The following is a 20415-nucleotide window of genomic DNA, read 5'->3' as shown; positions in this document are numbered from 1 at the left end:
GCAGAATACAACAGTTAACTGTTAGCATTAGCTTCTGTTAATGCTAACAGTGGAACCAGTCTGACTTTGGTGGTTTAGCTTTAGCTTCTTATTATTTTCTCTGTGTTTTGGGTTTAATGTTAGCTCCAGGTAGTTTTTTTTTAGCATTAGCAACATTTTTAAATGTATTTAGCAGTTCAGCAGTAGTTTCAGCTAATATTTTATTTGAATATCTTGCGTTAACTTGCAAAATTGTTTTAATGTAATTTGCATTTTCACACCAGCTACTGCAAAATTTTTTGTTTGACTTTTTAGTGTTAGCATCTGCTAATTTGTTTTATGTGCCAAGAAGTTTAATGTTAGCTTCTGTTGACCTTAATGCATTAATTAATGTGTTAACATTAAGGTTAACGGGTGGTTTAGTGGTTGGTGGGTTAGCGTTAGCAGAGCTAAGAATTTGTTCAGTGAATGACTGGATGGTGAAGCTACTGTGGTGGCCATCTTAAAAAATCTAAGAATTATCATTAAATAGGATTTCTATGGCACCAGTTATTTCTGACTTGACACCAACAACATTCATCTGTGATAAATTTGATTCAAAAATAGATTTTTCAAGCTGGTGGCCATCTTGACCTTGTCAGCTGCTAAGCTAGCCTCCCAGTGGAACCGGTTGCCTCTGTTCCGTCAGGGGGATCGTTGAGGAGACGCCGAATGCCACCGAACATGGCCGACCATCCGTCATGTTGGAGAAGTACGCGTCGGCCACCAAGATGCAGCCGCAGTCGTCCGGGTCGCTGCGCTCCAACGCCGGCATCGAGAAGGGCAAAGAGATCGCCGCCAGGCTGAACGTCCACCGGATCCACAGCCAGCTGCGCGGACTGGACTCCACAGGTCGGTTCCACGGTCCGGCCCGGCCCCCCACTGTAACCGCGCCCTCTGACCCTGCCGTGTCCTCTTCAGACGTGGGGACGTTCGCCATCACCGCCATCCCGTTCGAGAAGTCCAAGGTTCTGTTCGGCCTGGAGGACCTGGACGAGTTCTCCCTGGTGGACGAGACGGACGGCCAGACGACAGCGAGCGACCCGACTCGCACCGCCGCCTCGCTGGAGAAATGGGGCTGGATCATGTTCGAATGCGGCATCGAGAACCTCACTGTCAAAGGTAACGCCGCCGCTCCCCACAGCACCCCCCGGAGGACGGGAGGCTCATGTCTCCGGTCTGCTTCCAGGCGGCCGTCAGTCCGGTGCCGTCCTCTACAACGCCTTTGGCGTCATGGGTCACTCGGACGGGAAGACCGGGACCGGCAAGTCCAACGGCTCCACAGGATCCCAGACCGGAAGCGGCTACAGCACGGATGTTTCCGACGACAACCTGCCCAACGACGTCATCAGCCCCAACTCCGACGCCAACGACAACTCTGACTCGGACGAGCAGGTCAGGACGACTCGTTCCTGCTCACCTGGTGCAGAATAATTTAATTCTGATGAACTCAGATCTGATTTGTAATCTCAGTCACTGGCAGAAATGATAAAATTTAGAATTTCAAGCTTCTTTTTGTATCGGAAACATGAAAATTATGGATAATTTGGTTGAAAATAAAGAATAAATGAATCGAGCAGGTTCGATTCCCGGCCTGGTGACATTTGCTGCATGTTTTTCCCTTCTCATGTGCGGTTTCCTGTCATACTACTTTCCAAGAAAGGCCACTAGTGCTAAACCTAAATTATACATGTGTAGTTGTAAAGTTTACGTTGAAGCGCTGAGATGAGCATAAAACGTAAGGAAAATGTAAAAGAGAAACAGAAAATGGACTGAAGAGCAAACATGATACTCAGGGTTTCCCCCAGTGTTTTATAAGCCTGGCAGACCGCCATGCTTTACTAGCCCCCCGCCAGGATAAGCGTTGCTTGTTTATGTTTTTAGGAAATAATACAATAATAATTAAAAATAAAAAACTGCTTAAATACTTTTTTCTTTACTTTAAGCCAGATTGCAACATCTGTTGCTCTTTCCACCAGCTGAGCAGATTTTTCTTTTTCCAATATATTTTATTGAATTTTCTCTTTTAGAACACAACAAACTTGGCGCCCGACAAGCGGGCTGAGCAGGTTTACTGGGGAACTGGTAACATGGTGAGGGGTTGGGTAGTCTGGTTTTTGTTTAAAAAAAACTATAAATACCAACACATTCCGAGTTTTCTTGTTCTAACTAATAATAATACTATTATTATTGGATACTAATCTGATAATAGCATTAATCTAAAGGTGCAGATGGCATAGAGATGAAACTAAAACGGAAGCGTTTGAGTGGAATCCATTTTTACCTGAATGCTTCCCGTCATGCAGGATGAAGGCGTGGAGTCTGACGACCTGAAGAAAGATCTGCCCCTGATGCCGCCGCCGCCCGACTCCAGCAGCATGAAGCTAACCATCAGGGAGATCTGGTTCAGCTTCGCTGCTCCCACCAACGTCCGCTCAGCGTCCCAGACCATGTCCAGGTGGGACGCCCCACTGGCTGTGCAGCTCAAACCTCCAGTCAGAATGACTGCTGATGCTAGGCTAGGCTAAAGCAGGATCATTAAAATAATAGCTCAGAAATCCAGAATAACTAGGCTAACTGCTAGGCTAACTGCTAGGTTAACTGCTAGGCTAAGCTAGGCTAGTGCGGCTTTATTGCGACTTTATGCTGGTAAAATTGTAACAACTTTCTCACATGGTTTTGACTTTGTTCTCTGAAAATCATGAGTTTATGGTCTATAAATTACAGCTTTTTAATTTGACTGGGATTATTTTTTTCATAATATTCTCGTAATGTAATTATTTTCTTTGCCTTGCCCTAATATGTCATTGCATTGTAAGAAACAAATTAGATTTTATAATGTAAGAAAAAATTAATTTGTCAGATTCATAAATATCTTGCCATATTTTGTCTCTGTAGCGCCCCCTGGTGGTCGTCAGTCTTAAGAGAGAACTCGCGTTCCTCAGATTGTTTTTTGCCCGTTTTGTGTTCAGGCAGCTGAACCTGCTCAGCACCGCCACCCCGGCCATCGGCGCCTGGCTCGTCCCCATCGACCAGCTCAAGTCGTCGCTACGGAAGCTGGACATGGAGGGAATGCTGCGCGTCTGCGCCGTCATGGGCTGCATCATGACGGAGGCTCTGGAGGTAACGCGCCGGATCGGTTTAACGACTGAATCCGGTTTCATCGTTGGAATCGGTTTTATTTACCGTGTTTTTGTGTTTTGTGTTGGTGCAACAGAAGAAGAGCATCCACATCCCGATCCGCAGCAAGTACAACCGGGTGACGAAGCGCGCCCGCTACCTGCACGAGAACCCGTCCTGCATGCTGTGCAACATCCTGCACCGCTACCTGCAGCAGGCCGACTACGCCGTCATCGAAGAGGCCACCATGGTGAGGGGCAGACTGGTTCCACCGGGAGCAGACCGGGAGCCAGCTGGTCTTACTGGTCTTACTGGTCTCTCTCCAGAACGACGGTGTTCCGGCCCTGGTGACGCTGAAGAAGGGTCTGGTGGCGCTGGCCCGGCAGTGGATGAAGTTCATCGTTGTGACTCAGGGCTTTAAGGCCATCGGCCTGATGGGTCCCAGCCAGATCGCCAAGCCCAGAGAGGCCCAGCAGAACCAGCCCGACCCGGTCCTGGGGCTGGATAACGGCGCCGCACTGCACAGCGACACCAGCGCCGACGGAGCGGAGTTCGAGTTTGACGCAGGTGGGACCACTTGGAAGCACCGGGTCCGATCCAGGACCGCCGGGGGATCCGGTCCGATCCACACCAGATTCAGACCTTTTCATGTTTTTTCCTGCTGTGTTTCTTTGATTCTCTCATGTTTGAGAAATCCTTTAGTCTCCATGGCAGCCAGTCACCTGGGCTAAACACCTGGGTGGGCGTAGTTAGTAGAAGGTCGTTGTAGAACATTTTGTTCTCTAAAATGGCTCCATGAGCCTGGAAAACATGACACTGCCCCTTTAAACGACTCTGTTCAGAAAAAGGTTGCTATTTTAGCATCTTGTCAGTCTGGAAATGTTTAGTTTCTGTTTCCAGAACTAAAGGAATAAATGCAGGTACAAATCCAGGGTCTGCTGGTTCTGATCATGTGAAGCTGCTTTGTTGATGATGATGTGTGGAGAGGAATCGCTTCTTTCTGGGACTTTGATCGGATCTCCCTCTGTTGAAGCCACAGTGAGTGAACACACCATGCTGCTGGAAGGAGCCTGCAGTCGCCCCCCGCCCAAGGAGGCCAGCACCGGCCCGGTCAGCGGCGTCGAGATCATGAGAAAGCTGTCCAAGTCCCACACGCACAACGAGTCTGCCCACAGGATAAAGGTAAGCCAGTGCTAACCCAGAGCTAGCTGGCTGCACTATCTTTAGCTCTGCTAAACCGCCATACCAGCTAATGCTAAAATGTGACCATTATTGCAGCACAATTTGTCGCCACCAATAGGATCGTATTGTTATTGCACATCTGGCTTTCACTCCAGCTTCAGGGAGGATTAATTTATGTGAAGCTGAGTGCTAAATATTCTGAAGCTAAATATTAGCTCCAGCTTCCAGCTCTGACTCAGATTTAATGAGAGGCTCATCAAGGTTTACCTCTAAGGCCGGTCCTGGTTCCGGTCCTGGTTCCGGTCCTGGTTCCGGTCCTGGTTCTGGTTGTCATGGTGATGAAACGCCCCGCCGGCCGTCGTAACCTCGCCCGGCGCTCTGCTCGTTTGTCACACCCAGGGTTCGCATCCCTACCAGTCGCTGAGCTACACCAGCGGCGACACGGCGGCCGACTCGCCGGCCCACGTGGGCCGCGGCGGCGGGCCGCCGGCCAGGGACAGCCCGCGCAAGGAGAGCCTGCTGAGCAACCTGACCGGCAGCTTCCGCAGCCTGCACAACCTGCTGGAGGGAACGCCGCAGCGGAGCGACGTGGCCGCCGCCAAGAGCAGCTCCCTCACACGCACAGGTGAGCCGAAGGAATCCCACCAAAACCAGTTCACCAGTAAAACCAATAAACACTCCTTGGGAAGAAGCAAACTCCAGGTTTAATTTGGTGAAATTAGGGATGACTCGCTAATTAATCAGTCATTCAATCAGTTAGTGCAGAGCAGAAACGAAGCCGAACTGGACAAGAAATAAAAACTTTCAAACAGAAAATCATTCTGAATCTGTTTCACCGGAAAACAGTTTTAATTCACCTGGTTTCGATGAGTTAAGACAAACTCCTGTAGTTAATCATGAATCAATAACTGATGTCCAGGTCAGCCGTGTTCCCACCAGCAGAAAGCTCTGAACCTTCACTCTATTTTTAGCTCTGCTTCAAATGATCAAAAGTTCATTAAAATAATTCTGTTACTGCATTTCAGGACACAAATGTATATTTTCTCATTTGAAAGAACTGAATCATTTGTTTGCATCTTTAATATATTTCTAACATTGTATAAAAAAAGGCGTAGAGACATGTGAGTTCATGATGTTCAGAGCAGATGGGTTTTAATGAGCCAGAACATAATCTGTGTTCTGTGTTCTCCTGGTTCCGACCCGGCCCGCCCTGCAGGGACGGAGATGCTGACCGAACATCCGCTGCTGTCCGAGCCGTCTCCCGTCAGCTTCTACAACTGGATGTCCAACGCCGTGGGGAACCGGGCAGGCGCCGCGTCCCAGGACTCGCCGCTCGGCCGCTCCCAGCCAGGTGAGGCCCGCTGGGCTCCAGCTGCATGAACCTTATGATACTGCTGGCAGCCCGGACCCGGCCGGACTCCGGAACCTGCTCTCGGCTCTCCATGTCTGCCTCTAGACTCTCTGGACTTCAGCTACCGTCCTGTTGCTTCCAGCATAGCGGCTAGCAGCCCGCAAGCTCAGTTTGGTGTTTGTTAGCATAGAGGCTAGCAGCCCACAAGCTCAGTTTGGTGTTTGTTAGCATAGAGGCTAGCAGCCCACAAGCTTAGTTTGGTGTTTGTTAGCATAGAGGCTAGCAGCCCACAAGCTCAGTTTGGTGTTTGTTAGCATAGAGGCTAGCAGCCCACAAGCTCAGTTTGGTGTTTGTTAGCATAGAGGCTAGCAGCCCACAAGCTCAGTTTGGTGTTTGTTAGCATAGAGGCTAGCAGCCCACAAGCTCAGTTTGGTGTTTGTTAGCATAGAGGCTAGCAGCCCACAAGCTCAGTTTGGTCTTTATTAGCATAGAGGCTAGCAGTCCACAAGCTCAGTTTGGTGTTTGTTAGCATAGAGGCTAGCAGCCCACAAGCTCAGTTTGGTGTTTGTTAGCATAGAGGCTAGCAGCCCACAAGCTCAGTTTGGTCTTTATTAGCATAGAGGCTAGCAGCCCACAAGCTCAGTTTGGTGTTTGTTAGCATAGAGGCTAGCAGCCCACAAGCTCAGTTTGGTGTTTGTTAGCATAGAGGCTAGCAGCCCACAAGCTCAGTTTGGTGTTTGTTAGCATAGAGGCTAGCAGCCCACAAGCTCAGTTTGGTCTTTATTAGCATAGAGGCTAGCAGCCCACAAGCTCAGTTTGGTGTTTGTTAGCATAGAGGCTAGCAGCCCACAAGCTCAGTTTGGTGTTTGTTAGCATAGAGGCTAGCAGCCCACAAGCTCAGTTTGGTCTTTATTAGCATAGAGGCTAGCAGTCCACAAGCTCAGTTTGGTGTTTGTTAGCATAGAGGCTAGCAGCCCACAAGCTCAGTTTGGTGTTTGTTAGCATAGAGGCTAGCAGCCCACAAGCTCAGTTTGGTCTTTATTAGCATAGAGGCTAGCAGCCCACAAGCTCAGTTTGGTGTTTGTTAGCATAGAGGCTAGCAGCCCACAAGCTCAGTTTGGTGTTTGTTAGCATAGAGGCTAGCAGCCCACAAGCTCAGTTTGGTGTTTGTTAGCATAGAGGCTAGCAGCCCACAAGCTCAGTTTGGTCTTTATTAGCATAGAGGCTAGCAGCCCACAAGCTCAGTTTGGTGTTTGTTAGCATAGAGGCTAGCAGCCCACAAGCTCAGTTTGGTCTTTATTAGCATAGAGGCTAGCAGCCCACAAGCTCAGTTTGGTGTTTGTTAGCATAGAGGCTAGCAGCCCACAAGCTCAGTTTGGTGTTTGTTAGCATAGAGGCTAGCAGCCCACAGGCTTAGTTTGGTGTTTGTTAGCATAGCGGCTAGCAGCCCACAAGCTCAGTTTGGTGTTTGTTAGCATAGAGGCTAGCAGCCCACAAGCTCAGTTTGGTCTTTATTAGCATATAGGCTAGCAGTCCACAAGCTCAGTTTGGTGTTTGTTAGCATTTAGGCTAGCAGCCCACAAGCTCAGTTTGGTGTTTGTTAGCATAGAGGCTAGCAGCCCACAAGCTTAGTTTGGTGTTTGTTAGCATAGCGGCTAGCAGCCCACAAGCTCAGTTTGGTGTTTGTTAGCATAGAGGCTAGCAGCCCACAAGCTTAGTTTGGTGTTTGTTTGCATAGAGGCTAGCAGCCCACAAGCTCAGTTTGGTCTTTATTGGCATAGAGGCTAGCAGCCCACAAGCTCAGTTTGGTCTTTATTAGCATAGAGGCTAGTAGCCCACAAGCTCAGTTTGTTGTTTGTTAGCATAGAGGCTAGCATACCACAAGCTTAGTTTGGTGTTTGTTAGCATAGAGGCTAGCAGCCCACAAGCTCAGTTTGGTGTTTGTTAGCATAGAGGCTAGCAGCCCACAAGCTCAGTTTGGTGTTTGTTAGCATAGAGGCTAGCAGCCCACAAGCTCAGTTTGGTGTTTGTTAGCATAGAGGCTAGCAGCCCACAAGCTCAGTTTGGTGTTTGTTAGCATAGCGGCTAGCAGCCCACAAGCTCAGTTTGGTGTTTGTTAGCATAGAGGCTAGCAGCCCACAAGCTCAGTTTGGTGTTTGTTAGCATAGAGGCTAGCAGCCCACAAGCTCAGTTTGGTGTTTGTTAGCATAGAGGCTGGGTCCAGTTCTGACTCGAGTCTTCCCTTTGACCCGGTTCTTATTGTCCTGCCAGGCAGAACCTGCACCCTACCCACCATCCCCTCGTCGTCGGACTTCAACACGGTTCTGTCCAGCGACCAGAACTCACTGGATGGGTCGCACTCCCAGCACAGCACCAGTCAGGACGACCTGGTGGACGTGGAGGAAGGGAACCAGTGTCCTGCCGCCGTGCAGCTGGCCGACGCTCAGGTGAGCCGACTGGATTCATGGTTTGACATTAGCATTGTGGGCGTTAGCGTCTTAGCTACGCATCGCTTTCGGAAGACGATACAATCAGGCAAAGAATCAGGAAACTGTCGCAACGTTTTACTATTAATAACTAACACTACAACATCTTGAGAAAATGTTCACATTTTGCGGGTCAGGAAAATGTTTTAATTACAAACAAAGTAGGTCAGCTCTGCTAACTTGACTATGACAACCTTAACATGTAGATGCAGCTCAGCTCAACGTGTTCTGTTTGCACTAAAATAAGGGTAGGTGCATACACCAACAGTGACGGATCAACCTGACAGAAAGTTTTTATTCGTTTTATCCAGATATGATACAGATTTTATGGATCAAAACATTGGAAATGTCCTCAGTGTTATTTTTAACCACATTTTTGTGACAGATTCCTGTTCATCCTGCATTGGAACAGGTTGGTCATGTCGACCTGAATCAACTCGGATTAAAGGCTGCAGGTCCGCGTCGCTATCTGCAGCGGCTAGCAGGCTATGCACCAGCTAGTGCTACATTGAAACACGAGCAGACTGGCCTAATAAATCCTCCTGGTTTTCTCCTGCTTCAGGTTGTCTTCAAGCCCTTGCTGAGCTACATTGGCATCCAGGCGCAAGACGCCACTCCTCTCAGCTACAAGATGTACTTTGGAGAACATTTGTCGTTTTCGGGCAACCTGGAATGTCTGCGAGCCGACATCGTGGACTCTGATACGACCAAGGAGCGGAAAAACAAAAAGTCTAGGAGGTAGAAACCTGGCCCTCATCCATCGCTTATCTGGATTTATTTAACTCTGAGACGTTTAGGTTGTTCATGGTGATGATTATGGCTCCTTCAGACTAGCCAGCAGCAACTAGCAAACATCTGCTCAACTCCTTAACAGAGAAGCCATTTTGGAATGACTTCTCTAGGAGCTTCAGAAACAGCTGCAGTTCTTAAAGAGACAGAGGCCCAATTTCATGACTTAAACTTTGTCATACTTGATATTTACATCATTTTCATAACTGAAGGCATCGCAGTTATTAAAACATGCCCTAAACTATGAAACTCATGGTACTCCCCCTTTAAGCAGACAAATTTTCTTACTTTGATCATTTCCTGTAACATTTCTGCGGTTCCTGAGCTGCTCTGTGATCCGAGTTGCTGTAGGAAGTCCGGTCATTGGATCAGAACCGGCAGGTGATTCTGGACCTCTGTGTTTGCAGGCAGGGCACCGTCAACCTTCCCCCGCTGGAGTTCAAGCCCGCCCTGCTGATCGAGACCTTCAGCGTCAACGCCGTGGTGATGGAGAAGTCCGCCAGCGCCCCCCAGGGGGTGCCGCTCTCCTTCCACGACCTGAACCGCCGCCACTACAACACCTTCCACTGCGACTTCACCACGGCCTGCCAGGCCATCAGCCAGCGCGTCGACATGGCGCTGGTTCGCCTCATCCACCAGTTCAGCACCATGATCGACGACATCAAGGCCACCCAGACCGACATCAAGCTGAGCCGCTACACCGCCGGCTCCACCTCCCCCACCCCCACCTTCAGGGCCCGCCCCTACCGCCACATCCTGTCCTCCGACTTCAGCCGCAGCTCCCGCGGCAGCCTGAACGGCGCGGGCCGCGGCGCCACGCAGACGCTGAAGAGCAAGAGAGGAGGGGCGGGGCTTCCCTCCAACGGGCCGCCGTCCAGCATCGACACGCTGGGGCGGCGGGAACCCCGAGGACGCAGCTCGCTGGGGCGCTCGGAGCGCCGCACCTCCAAGGTAGCAACAGGCGGGGGAGGGGAGCGCTAAGATTCAGGAAACGGGCTGGAATGATTAATTGATTCTTCAAGTGTATTAATCATAATTCTGATTTATTATTGAAATAATTGATTAATTATTAACTAGAGAACTAACTCTAAAAAGGCCATTTGTGATAATGAAGCCAAAAATGTACAAAAAATATATAAATTTTACTTTTAAGGTAAATGAAAAGCAATAAAAATCATTAAAATGTCTTATATATGCAGATTAAAGTGTTTTTATGAGCAGAATGAAATAGTGAATATGTGAGGAATGTTGAGCATCTTGTCTGTGTCTGTTTTGCACATTGGAAATATTTAATCTGATCAGCCTCAGATCATCATTATAAATGGATCATTATGTTTTCGTTAACCTGGCCCCAACTCAGAAATCTGAAATAAAAGCCACTTTTGGAAATATTGTCTGTCCTGAACCTGTAGAGGGCGCCACCAGCCCACTCCAGACTCCCAGTTTTAGCAGAAACATTGTGATGGAACTTCTGGTACCGGGTAACGGCGGGTTCTGGTTCTGCCCCCCAGGTGTCCAGAAAGGGCTCCCGGGACGTGGCGGACCACATGCCGATCCAGATGGACGACTCGGACTCCATCACGGTGTCGGAGCAGAGCGAGCCGTCGGCCGAGTGCTGGCAGAACATGTACAAGCTGCTCAACTTCTACTCCCTGATCTCCGACCCGACCGGCATCCTGGAGAAGAGTTCGCCGGAGAACTGCATCTCAGGTCAGCGCGCATCACTACTTCCGGTCACGTGTCTGACCAAAACCAGCCACTTCCTGTCTGGTTCTGAGTGGCTGACGGGCTGAACTTCCTGTCTGCAGAGAGCGGGCGGTGCCCGTCGGAGTCGCTCTGTAAGGTCATCTTTGAGAATGAGCAGCTGGAGCCGGCGACGCCCGGCCGGCCGCCCGCAGCGGCGGGCGCACGGCGCCGCAGCCTGGTGAGCGGCGAGCCGCAGCACGTCACGCTGATCGTGTTCGGCATCGGCATGGTGAACCGCACTCACCTGGAGGCCGACATCGGGGGCCTGACCATGGAGGCGGAGCTTAAGAAGATCCATGGGTCGTTCACGCTGAAGGAGAAGATGAAGGGTGAGAGCTGCTGCGGCGGCGAACGACGCCCCCTGCTGGCTGGCCGGCTCTGACGGCGTTCTCTGTGATGCAGATATTCTCCACCAGAAGATGACGGAGACGTGTGCGTCGGCTCACATCGGAGGAGTGAACATCGTTCTGTTGGAGGGAATCACTCCGGACATTCAGTACGTACGATGAGTCAGTGCGTACGATGAGTCAGTGCGTACGATGAGTCAGTGCGTACGATGAGTCAGTGCGTACGATGAGTCAGTGCGTACGATGAGTCAGTGCGTACGATGAGTCAGTACGATGAGTCAGTGCGTACGATGAGTCAGTGCGTACGATGAGTCAGTGCGTACGATGAGTCAGTGCGTACGATGAGTCAGTGCGTACGATGAGTCAGTGCGTACGATGAGTCAGTGCGTACGATGAGTCAGTGCGTACGATGAGTCAGTGAGTACGATGAGTCAGTGAGTACGATGAGTCAGTGCGTACGATGAGTCAGTGAGTACGATGAGTCAGTGAGTACGATGAGTCAGTGCGTACGATGAGTCAGTACGTACGATGAGTCAGTGCGTACGATGAGTCAGTGCGTACGATGAGTCAGTACGATGAGTCAGTACGTACGATGAGTCAGTACGTACGATGAGTCAGTGCGTACGATGAGTCAGTACGTACGATGAGTCAGTACGTACGATGAGTCAGTGAGTACGATGAGTCAGTGAGTACGATGAGTCAGTGCGTACGATGAGTCAGTGAGTACGATGAGTCAGTGAGTACGATGAGTCAGTGAGTACGATGAGTCAGTGCGTACGATGAGTCAGTGCGTACGATGAGTCAGTGAGTACGATGAGTCAGTGCGTACGATGAGTCAGTGAGTACGATGAGTCAGTGAGTACGATGAGTCAGTGAGTACGATGAGTCAGTGCGTACGATGAGTCAGTGAGTACGATGAGTCAGTGAGTACGATGAGTCAGTGCGTACGATGAGTCAGTGAGTACGATGAGTCAGTGAGTACGATGAGTCAGTGCGTACGATGAGTCAGTGCGTACGATGAGTCAGTGAGTACGATGAGTCAGTGCGTACGATGAGTCAGTGCGTACGATGAGTCAGTGCGTACGATGAGTCAGTGAGTACGATGAGTCAGTGCGTACGATGAGTCAGTGCGTACGATGAGTCAGTGCGTACGATGAGTCAGTGAGTACGATGAGTCAGTGCGTACGATGAGTCAGTGCGTACGATGAGTCAGTGCGTACGATGAGTCAGTGAGTACGATGAGTCAGTGCGTACGATGAGTCAGTGCGTACGATGAGTCAGTGCGTACGATGAGTCAGTGCGTACGATGAGTCAGTGAGTACGATGAGTCAGTGCGTACGATGAGTCAGTGCGTACGATGAGTCAGTGAGTACGATGAGTCAGTGAGTACGATGAGTCAGTGCGTACGATGAGTCAGTGAGTACGATGAGTCAGTGAGTACGATGAGTCAGTGAGTACGATGAGTCAGTGAGTACGATGAGTCAGTGAGTACGATGAGTCAGTGCGTACGATGAGTCAGTGAGTACGATGAGTCAGTGCGTACGATGAGTCAGTGAGTACGATGAGTCAGTGAGTACGATGAGTCAGTGAGTACGATGAGTCAGTGAGTACGATGAGTCAGTGCGTACGATGAGTCAGTGCGTACGATGAGTCAGTGCGTACGATGAGTCAGTGCGTACGATGAGTCAGTGAGTACGATGAGTCAGTGCGTACGATGAGTCAGTGCGTACGATGAGTCAGTGCGTACGATGAGTCAGTGCGTACGATGAGTTGGTACCGATCTGCTACTATATACATGTAAATTGTGGTTAAAAACAATAATTGAGACTTAAATGTGAATTAAATCCAATGAGTTAAAGCTGCCATTTGTAGTAAATTGACTGTAGAACTGATTATTTGAATTGATCAGAAGCTGATGTGGTTTTATTGACCCCAGGTTATTCCAGCCCATCTATCTCCATAGCTCTATACCTCCTGACTCTCTTCTTCTCTCCTTCCTCGCTGCTTTGTCTTCCCGGTAAACTGCGTAGACTGGAGGACTTCCCCACGTCTCCCACCAGCACGGCTAAGCAGGAGTTTCTGTATGTTCATGTTGACCCCAGTGACCTCTGTATCAGTGAACCCACCGTCTCATGCAGCGCAGCATATCTCTGGAAAAACAGTCAGCTGTGGCATAAACTCCTGTCTGACCAACCCTCACATTTCCCATCAGCCACCTGCCTTTCAGGGTCACGGACAGTTTTCAAGATGGCTGCCGTTTGTGAGCCTTTTTTAGCCATTGCCACAGAAAGTTATATACTTTCATGACTTTATGTGACATCATGTGTTTTCAGCTTGGTTCCTCCTGTCCTTACAGCTCTAGTGATGATGAAATCAGAAGCTGAGGTCTGGCATTAGCTCCAGCTATTATGTGTTTAAGGTTAGCTTCTGGCTATTTATGTGGTTAGCAGGTTTGCGTTACCATCCTCATCCAGCGTAGTGTTAGCTTATGCTAACCCCTAGCTAAGATTCTTGTTCAATGAATTAACGTCTGTCTGTTCCCGCCACTGAAAATAACTGCTGCTGATTTTAGTGCATTATTGTCCATGACTGCCATGGCAGCCATGTTGAAAACTGAACAAACAAAACCCTGTAAGTATGATTTCTGTCTTCAACTATGTATGATTTGACATCGAAAGATTACATTTGGAAAATGAAACTGAAGAGAGTATTTCAAGATGGCAGCTGCCTTTAACTCTGGCTGCCACCTCAGAGCAGCAACATCTGTGCCCAGTTGGGTTCTTGTGACAGATTTTTCTGAATATGCTGCTGTGCTGAGTCCGTCCTTCATCGCCTGCTGCTCGTCTTCCTCGGGATTCATCTGTGTGTCATGCTGGCGGAGCAGCAGCTGCTCCCGTCTGACTTCATGTCAGGCCGCAGCAGATCCAGATGTTTCTGGAGCTGGAGGTCATTTCATTTCTTCCCCTGTGGGTGGTCTCCAGCCATCATCACTGACTCTGCATGACGCTTCACAGTCCGTCTTCATCCTGCGTCAGGTTTCGCTGCGCTCACTCTGCTCTTCCTGTGTTTCAGGACCGTCGTCAAGTGCACCATCGCCAAGTCGCAGGCGCTGTACAGCGCCCAGCGGGGCCTGAGGACCAACAACGCCGCTGTCTTCAAGGTGGGCTCCATCATGATCAACATCCCGCAGCACCCGGCCACACTGCACAGCATGATGGTCCGCAGCTCCCACCAGCTCTCCAAGCAGATCTCCGACCTCATCCGCCAGCCCGCCAACGCGTATGTTCCTCAGCTTATCAGTTTGATGGAGCACCAGGTTCAGGGTTAAACTCTGGGTTCAGGGTTAAACTCTGGGTTCAGGGATAAACTCTGTTTTTAGGGTTAAACTTTGGGTTCAGGGTTAAACTCTGAGTTCAGGGTTAAACTCTGGGTTAAGGGTTAAACTCTGGGTTCAGGGTTAAACTCTGGGTTCAGGGTTAAACTCTGAGTTCAGGGTTAAACTTTGGGTTCAGGGTTAAACTCTGGGTTAAGGGTTAAACTCTGGGTTCAGGGTTAAACTTTGGGTTCAGGGTTAAACTCTGAGTTCAGGGTTAAACTCTGGGTTCAGGGTTAAACTTTGGGTTCAGGGTTAAACTTTGGGTTCAGGGTTAAACTTTGGGTTCAGGGTTAAACTCTGAGTTCAGGGTTAAACTCTGGGTTCAGGGTTAAACTCTGGGTTCAGGGTTAAACTCTGGGTTCAGGGTTAAACTCTGGGTTCAGGGTTAAACTTTGGGTTCAGGGTTAAACTTTGGGTTCAGGGTTAAACTCTGAGTTCAGGGTTAAACTCTGAGTTCAGGGTTAAACTGGGTTCAGGGTTAAACTTTGGGTTCAGGGTTAAACTTTGGGTTCAGGGTTAAACTTTGGGTTCAGGGTTAAACTCTGAGTTCAGGGTTAAACTCTGAGTTCAGGGTTAAACTGGGTTCAGGGTTAAACTCTGGGTTCAGGGTTAAACTCTGAGTTCAGGGTTAAACTCTGAGTTCAGGGTTAAACTCTGGGTTCAGGGTTAAACTCTGAGTTCAGGGTTAAACTCTGGGTTCAGGGTTAAACTCTGGGTTTATAGAGTTTATCTTTTTTAACATTTAACTTTTTATTGAAAATTTTTACATTTATTTACATATACAATGAACTTGAACACATCACATCCACCTCTACCAAAAATAAAAAGAAACCAAAACTGTTGCTCGGGGGCTTGTACTCATTATTACCTCATTGTCTCTTGTTTCATAGGCCTTTATCCACTTTTGCCGCTCTCTGTTGTCCTGAATATACTCCATTTTGTCCATTTTTCTTCCATTTGTGTTTGTTGCAGTCTCAATCTGTGTGTCAGTTTTTCTATGATATAAATTTCTTCCACTATTCCAGGCCATTGTTCTTGGCACGGGGGGTCCTCTTTCCCCCACATGATCGCTTTCTTACCCGCTATTAACAGAATCTTAATCAGGTGTCTATCTTTTACCCTAATCTTGGTGTTATTAAAATTACATTGATATAATACCATGCTACTCATAGGGATATCATATCCCACTATACTCTTCACAGATACATAAACATTTTTCCAGAATGTAAATTTTTGGACAGTTCCAAAATATGTGCGAGTGATCCGCATTCATCATTCCACATTTTCTCCAGCACTATAGAGTTTATCTTTAATTTCAGAATCAAATCACATTTATTTTCTTAACCTTCTGGATTTGTGTACGGTCATCTGGAGTTTTGTTCCCAGTTCATTTTAAACGTCTTCATGTATTAAAACCAGCCGCTGAGGTCCAACTGACAGGAAGTGTCTCCATCAGTTTCTCTCTTTCTGTTGATTAAACTCAACCTATGAAATGTCAGTCCGTGGTTTTTAGTCCTGCTGTCAGTCAGCGACCCTCCCTCTCATTGGCCGCTGCCGTGTTTTGCTCCAGCCACCCAAACCGTGAGGACACGCCGACCCCCCAGCCGCCAGACAAGGCGTCCAGCATCAACCAGACGCCGGTGGAGGCCAACGAGTTCCCTCAGCTGCCGGAGGGCCTGGAGAAGAAGCCCATCGTCCTCAAGTTCAGCGCCATGATGGACGGCATCACCATCGGCGCCGCCCTGCTGCCCTCGCTCAAAGCAGAGTACAAGATGGGGGCGGTGAAGAGCCACGGCATGACAGGTGACCCCTCCCCCACCTGTTTACAGGCGGGCTCTGCCCAGTTCTGATCAGGTTCTGCTCCTCAGGTGCTCAGACCAGCTTCACCTTCGAGCTGCCGAACCACAAGCTGTGCTTCCAGTCCAAGGTGTCCCCGGTGGACATGTCCACCATGTCCCCGTCCGCCAGCCTGTCCCTGCCGCCCGTCACCATGTCAGGGGAGTACATCATGGAGGACCACGAGAGCCACTCCGACCAGAGCTGGGCCCCCGACGACTTCCCGGCCAAGCAGGGCAACTACCTGCAGGGCAACTACCTGCGATGCGTTGCTGAGGTGGGGCGGGTTGCCGTGACAAGGGGCTCCTGACGCCACATCCTGTTGAGACGTTGCTCTGTGTGTCGACAGATCGGCTCGTTTGAACACAACCTGACAACGGACCTGCTGAACCACCTGGTGTTCCTGCAGAAGGTCTTCATGAAGGAAGTCAACGAAGTCATCCAGAAGGTTTCAGGTAAACGTCAGGCTTTTATTCTGAAACTCCAGACACAGCTTGACTTCCTCTCTTCAGACTTTGAATCTTTGATGGCTCACAACTTGATTCAAAATCAATTTCCACTTCTATCGTTAAGCAAAGGATCTACTCCAGTCTGCTTCATAACGCAGAATAATAAACTGAGATCGGTTTGCTGCACGTTAGCGTCAGCGTAGCCATCATCAGCTATGGTTCCTTCAGAACGCTGTGCTCTGTCTGCAGGAGGCGAACAGCCGATCCCGCTGTGGAACGAACACGACTCGTCCACAGACGCGGACAAGCCCAAGATCCTGCTCTACTCCCTCAGCCTGATGTTCAAGGTGGGTTCAGAAGGAACCCCCTCAATTAGCTCAGCATTAGCTCTGGGTTAGCTCAGCGTTAGCTCTGGGTTAGCGCAGCATTAGCTCTGGGTTAGCTCAGCATTAGCTCTGGGTTAGCTCAGCGTTAGCTCTGGGTTAGCGCAGCGTTAGCTCTGGGTTAGCTCAGCGTTAGCTCTGGTTAGCTCAGCATTAGCTCTGGGTTAGCTCAGCATTAGCTCTGGGTTAGCTCAGCGTTAGCTCTGGGTTAGCAGCATTAGCTCTGGGTTAGCTCAGCATTAGCTCTGGTTAGCTCAGCATTAGCTCTGGTTAGCGCAGCATTAGCTCTGGGTTAGCTCAGCATTAGCTCTGGGTTAGCTCAGCGTTAGCTCTGGGTTAGCGCAGCATTAGCTCTGGGTTAGCTCAGCATTAGCTCTGGGTTAGCTCAGCATTAGCTCTGGGTTAGCTCAGCATTAGCTCTGGGTTAGCTCAGCATTAGCTCTGGGTTAGCTCAGCATTAGCTCTGGGTTAGCTCAGCGGTAGCTCTGGGTTAGCTCACTGTTAGCGGCGGCGCTCTCCTCACCGTGTTTCCAGGGGATCCAGATGACGGCCACCACGCCGTCGATGCGGGCCGTGCGCTTCGAGACGGGCCTGATCGAGCTGGAGCTGTCCAACCGGATCCAGTGCAAGGCTCAGCCCGGCGGCAGCAGCAGCTACCTGAAGCTGTTTGGCAAGTGCCAGGTGGACCTGAACCTGGCACTGGGGCAGATCGTCAAGCATCAGGTACCGGCCGGCCGGCCGGCCCTCTAAAACGGACCCAGCCGGTCCTGCTTCATTTCCCCGTCCATCCCACAGGTTTACGAAGAGGCGGGCTCAGACTTCCACCAGGTGGCGTACTTCCGGACCCGGATCGGTCTGAGGAACGCACTGCAGGAGGAGATCAGCGGCTCGTCGGACAAGGAGGCGGTTCTGATCACTCTGAACCGGCCCATCGTGTTCGCTCAGCCGGTGGCGTTCGACAGAGGTTCGGCTCACGTCGCACGTTAAGGCGGCTCTGTTAAAGCACCAGAGATCAAACTGGTTCTGTTCTGGTTCTACCGCTCTGTGCCTCCCGTCCCTGCAGCCGTGCTCTTCTGGCTGAACTACAAGGCGGCGTATGACAACTGGAATGAGCAGCGGCTGGCGCTCAACAAGGACATCCACATGGCCACCAAGGAGGTGGTGGACAAGCTGCCGGGCATCCAGCAGACCTCGGCCCAGGCCTTCAGCACCCTCTTCCTGCAGCTCACCGTCAACGACCTGGGCATCTGTCTGCCCATCACCAACGCTTCACAGGTAACCTGATGGCCGGGCAACCCCGCGGCCTCCGGTCGCTCCGGCTGAAGCATCAGCCTCTGGACCCAAAATGCAGATGAAACCATATTTAGAAACCTCGTGTTGCGAGCAGCCAGCGTTGTGTAGCAAAGCCTTCCTAATGCAGGTTGTTGATCCATAACTGAACGTTTCTGCCTTAAAATACTTTTTTTTATCTGATTCTGACCTGACTCTTATCTGCTAACTCACTGAGGTTGCTCTCATTGCTGGATTAACCAGCAGACGCTTTCCTAAAACCCTCAGAGGAACAAGAGTTGATGAAAATCCAGGTCAGATCTAGCACGTGTATGGGGTTAAAGGTCACCCAGCTGTGCTGTCACCTGTTTCTGTAGAAAGGACCAGCAGCGTCAGGGCCGGAGGTGAGCTCTGCAGCAGCGGCCCAGTCAAAGCCCGCCCACAAAGTAACCCGCAGCTCCTCCGTCCTGCCTGGTGGCTTGCTGTGGTTCTGCTCTGATTGTGGAGCTTTTATTTTGAAACATGTTGTTTCGTGTTGCCTGCCTGCTGTGTTTTAACTGGAGGAGAGGTGGAGCCAGCTGTGGCCTGTCTGTGTGGATCTCTGTGCTGATTGGAGGTCGGTGTTGATGCACGAGGAAAACGACTCCGACATTTCAAATCCGCTGACATGCTTTCTGATTTCCCTGGTGGGGTTAGCATCAGACTAGCCTTCTGGGAGCTGAATCGATGCTTTCTGGGTGTTTTTAACTCTAATCTGTTGGAGACATTTCCCTCTGAAGTGGATCCAAATGAAGATTCATCTCTGAGTGAAAAGTCGCCATGCAGCTCTGGCTTCTGTGAATGGATCAAACGGGTTGTTCTTGCCGGTTCTGCTGCTGACCGCAACCCTCCGTTCCTCTCAGGCCAACCACAGCATCGACTTCGACACAGGCTCGGCTCTGGTCCTGACCATCGAGAGCACGCTGATCACCGCCTGCTCCTCCGAGTCTCTGGTGAGCAAAGGTCACTTCAAGAACTTCTGCATCCGCTTCGCCGAAGGCTTCGAGACGTCCTGGGACGACTGGAAGCCCGAAGTCCGGGGAGACCTCGTCATGAACGCATGTGAGTGTTTAAGCTGGAACCGACTCAAATACCGAATTCCACAGCATATCCACTCCTTCAGGTTTTCATAGTCGAGCTAGCACAACTGGCCCACGTCACACTTTCTAAATATTTATTTTTCTTCATAAGTTTATTTATGATTTTTCAGAGTTAAACAGCCAAGACAGAAGAAAAAACCAACAACTAAAAGTAAACAAATACAAAAAAACCAAAAATCAAGCTGACAGTCAAAACAGAGTCAGCTCGCTGTTTTGACTAAATATTATTTTAATTAGCACTTCTTCCAGTGAAGATGTGAAACTTCATTACTTCAGAGCTTTGTGTCGTTTTCCTGACGCAATGCGTGGCAAGTTGACATCGTTGACGTTTAATCCATGTTGAAACGTTTCGTGTGATTGCTGGAGTTGCGTTGCCTCCTGAATGTTGCGTTGCCGTCTCGACTCGCAGGCGTCGTCCCTGATGGAACGTATGAAGTCTGCTCCAGGACCACCGGCCAGCCGTCTGCAGGCAAGGCGCCGTCTTCACGAGGCTCGGTGACACGCCGCTCAGAGAAATGAGCGTTGGTGTTTGTCTTGGCGCAGAGAGCAGCAGCGCCGGCACCTGGACGCTCAACGTTCTGTGGAAGATGTGCGGCATCGACGTCCACATGGACCCGAACATCGGCAAGCGGCTGAACGCCCTGGGCAACACGCTGACGTCGCTGACGGGGGAGGAGGACGCCGACGACATCGCCGACCAGAACTCCGTGAACATGGCAGACCTGTCGGACGAGGACGAAGCCGACACCATGTCGCCCACCGTCCACATGGTCAGTGACCCGGTCCGGTTGGCGCCGATTCGGATCAGACGCTTATCATCTGTTGAGCTAAAAGTTATGAAAGTCAGCTGAAAATCTGACCTGCTTGATGTGAGTTCAAGAAAAGCTGCCGATGTTTGCAGGAAAACTTTTCGTCAGGTTTCTG

The 20415-nt window shown here is 50.0% G+C and overlaps 1 protein-coding gene across 14 annotated transcripts in view; it reads left to right on the top strand.

Moving 5' to 3' along the window:
* kiaa1109 (KIAA1109 ortholog) overlaps positions 1–20415 on the top strand; it is a 68194-nt gene that overhangs the window by 25423 nt on the left and 22356 nt on the right. For 7 of the 14 annotated variants that reach the window (XM_055053386.1, XM_055053387.1, XM_055053383.1 and 4 more), the window contains exons 36-64: positions 668–870; positions 940–1140; positions 1208–1413; positions 2325–2476; positions 2991–3141; positions 3236–3388; positions 3465–3705; positions 4172–4320; positions 4720–4945; positions 5537–5671; positions 7943–8118; positions 8720–8895; positions 9354–9897; positions 10458–10656; positions 10755–11021; positions 11095–11188; positions 13070–13120; positions 14112–14318; positions 15986–16218; positions 16284–16528; positions 16601–16706; positions 16950–17047; positions 17618–17806; positions 17879–18047; positions 18147–18358; positions 18730–18798; positions 19255–19453; positions 19901–19960; positions 20035–20261. In XM_055053386.1, the coding sequence (XP_054909361.1) occupies positions 668–870; positions 940–1140; positions 1208–1413; positions 2325–2476; positions 2991–3141; positions 3236–3388; positions 3465–3705; positions 4172–4320; positions 4720–4945; positions 5537–5671; positions 7943–8118; positions 8720–8895; positions 9354–9897; positions 10458–10656; positions 10755–11021; positions 11095–11188; positions 13070–13120; positions 14112–14318; positions 15986–16218; positions 16284–16528; positions 16601–16706; positions 16950–17047; positions 17618–17806; positions 17879–18047; positions 18147–18358; positions 18730–18798; positions 19255–19453; positions 19901–19960; positions 20035–20261 (5338 nt within the window). The remainder of the gene's footprint in view (positions 1–667; positions 871–939; positions 1141–1207; positions 1414–2324; positions 2477–2990; positions 3142–3235; positions 3389–3464; positions 3706–4171; positions 4321–4719; positions 4946–5536; positions 5672–7942; positions 8119–8719; positions 8896–9353; positions 9898–10457; positions 10657–10754; positions 11022–11094; positions 11189–13069; positions 13121–14111; positions 14319–15985; positions 16219–16283; positions 16529–16600; positions 16707–16949; positions 17048–17617; positions 17807–17878; positions 18048–18146; positions 18359–18729; positions 18799–19254; positions 19454–19900; positions 19961–20034; positions 20262–20415) is intronic. The other 7 variants (XM_055053390.1, XM_055053389.1, XM_055053384.1 and 4 more) reach the window with 4 other exon arrangements.

This window comes from Poeciliopsis prolifica, unplaced genomic scaffold (genome assembly GCF_027474105.1).
Source record: "Poeciliopsis prolifica strain line A6 unplaced genomic scaffold, Auburn_PproV2 SCAFFOLD037, whole genome shotgun sequence".
In the NCBI taxonomy this organism is placed as follows: domain Eukaryota; kingdom Metazoa; phylum Chordata; class Actinopteri; order Cyprinodontiformes; family Poeciliidae; genus Poeciliopsis; species Poeciliopsis prolifica.
This window is presented reverse-complemented; position numbering and strand designations above follow the sequence as displayed.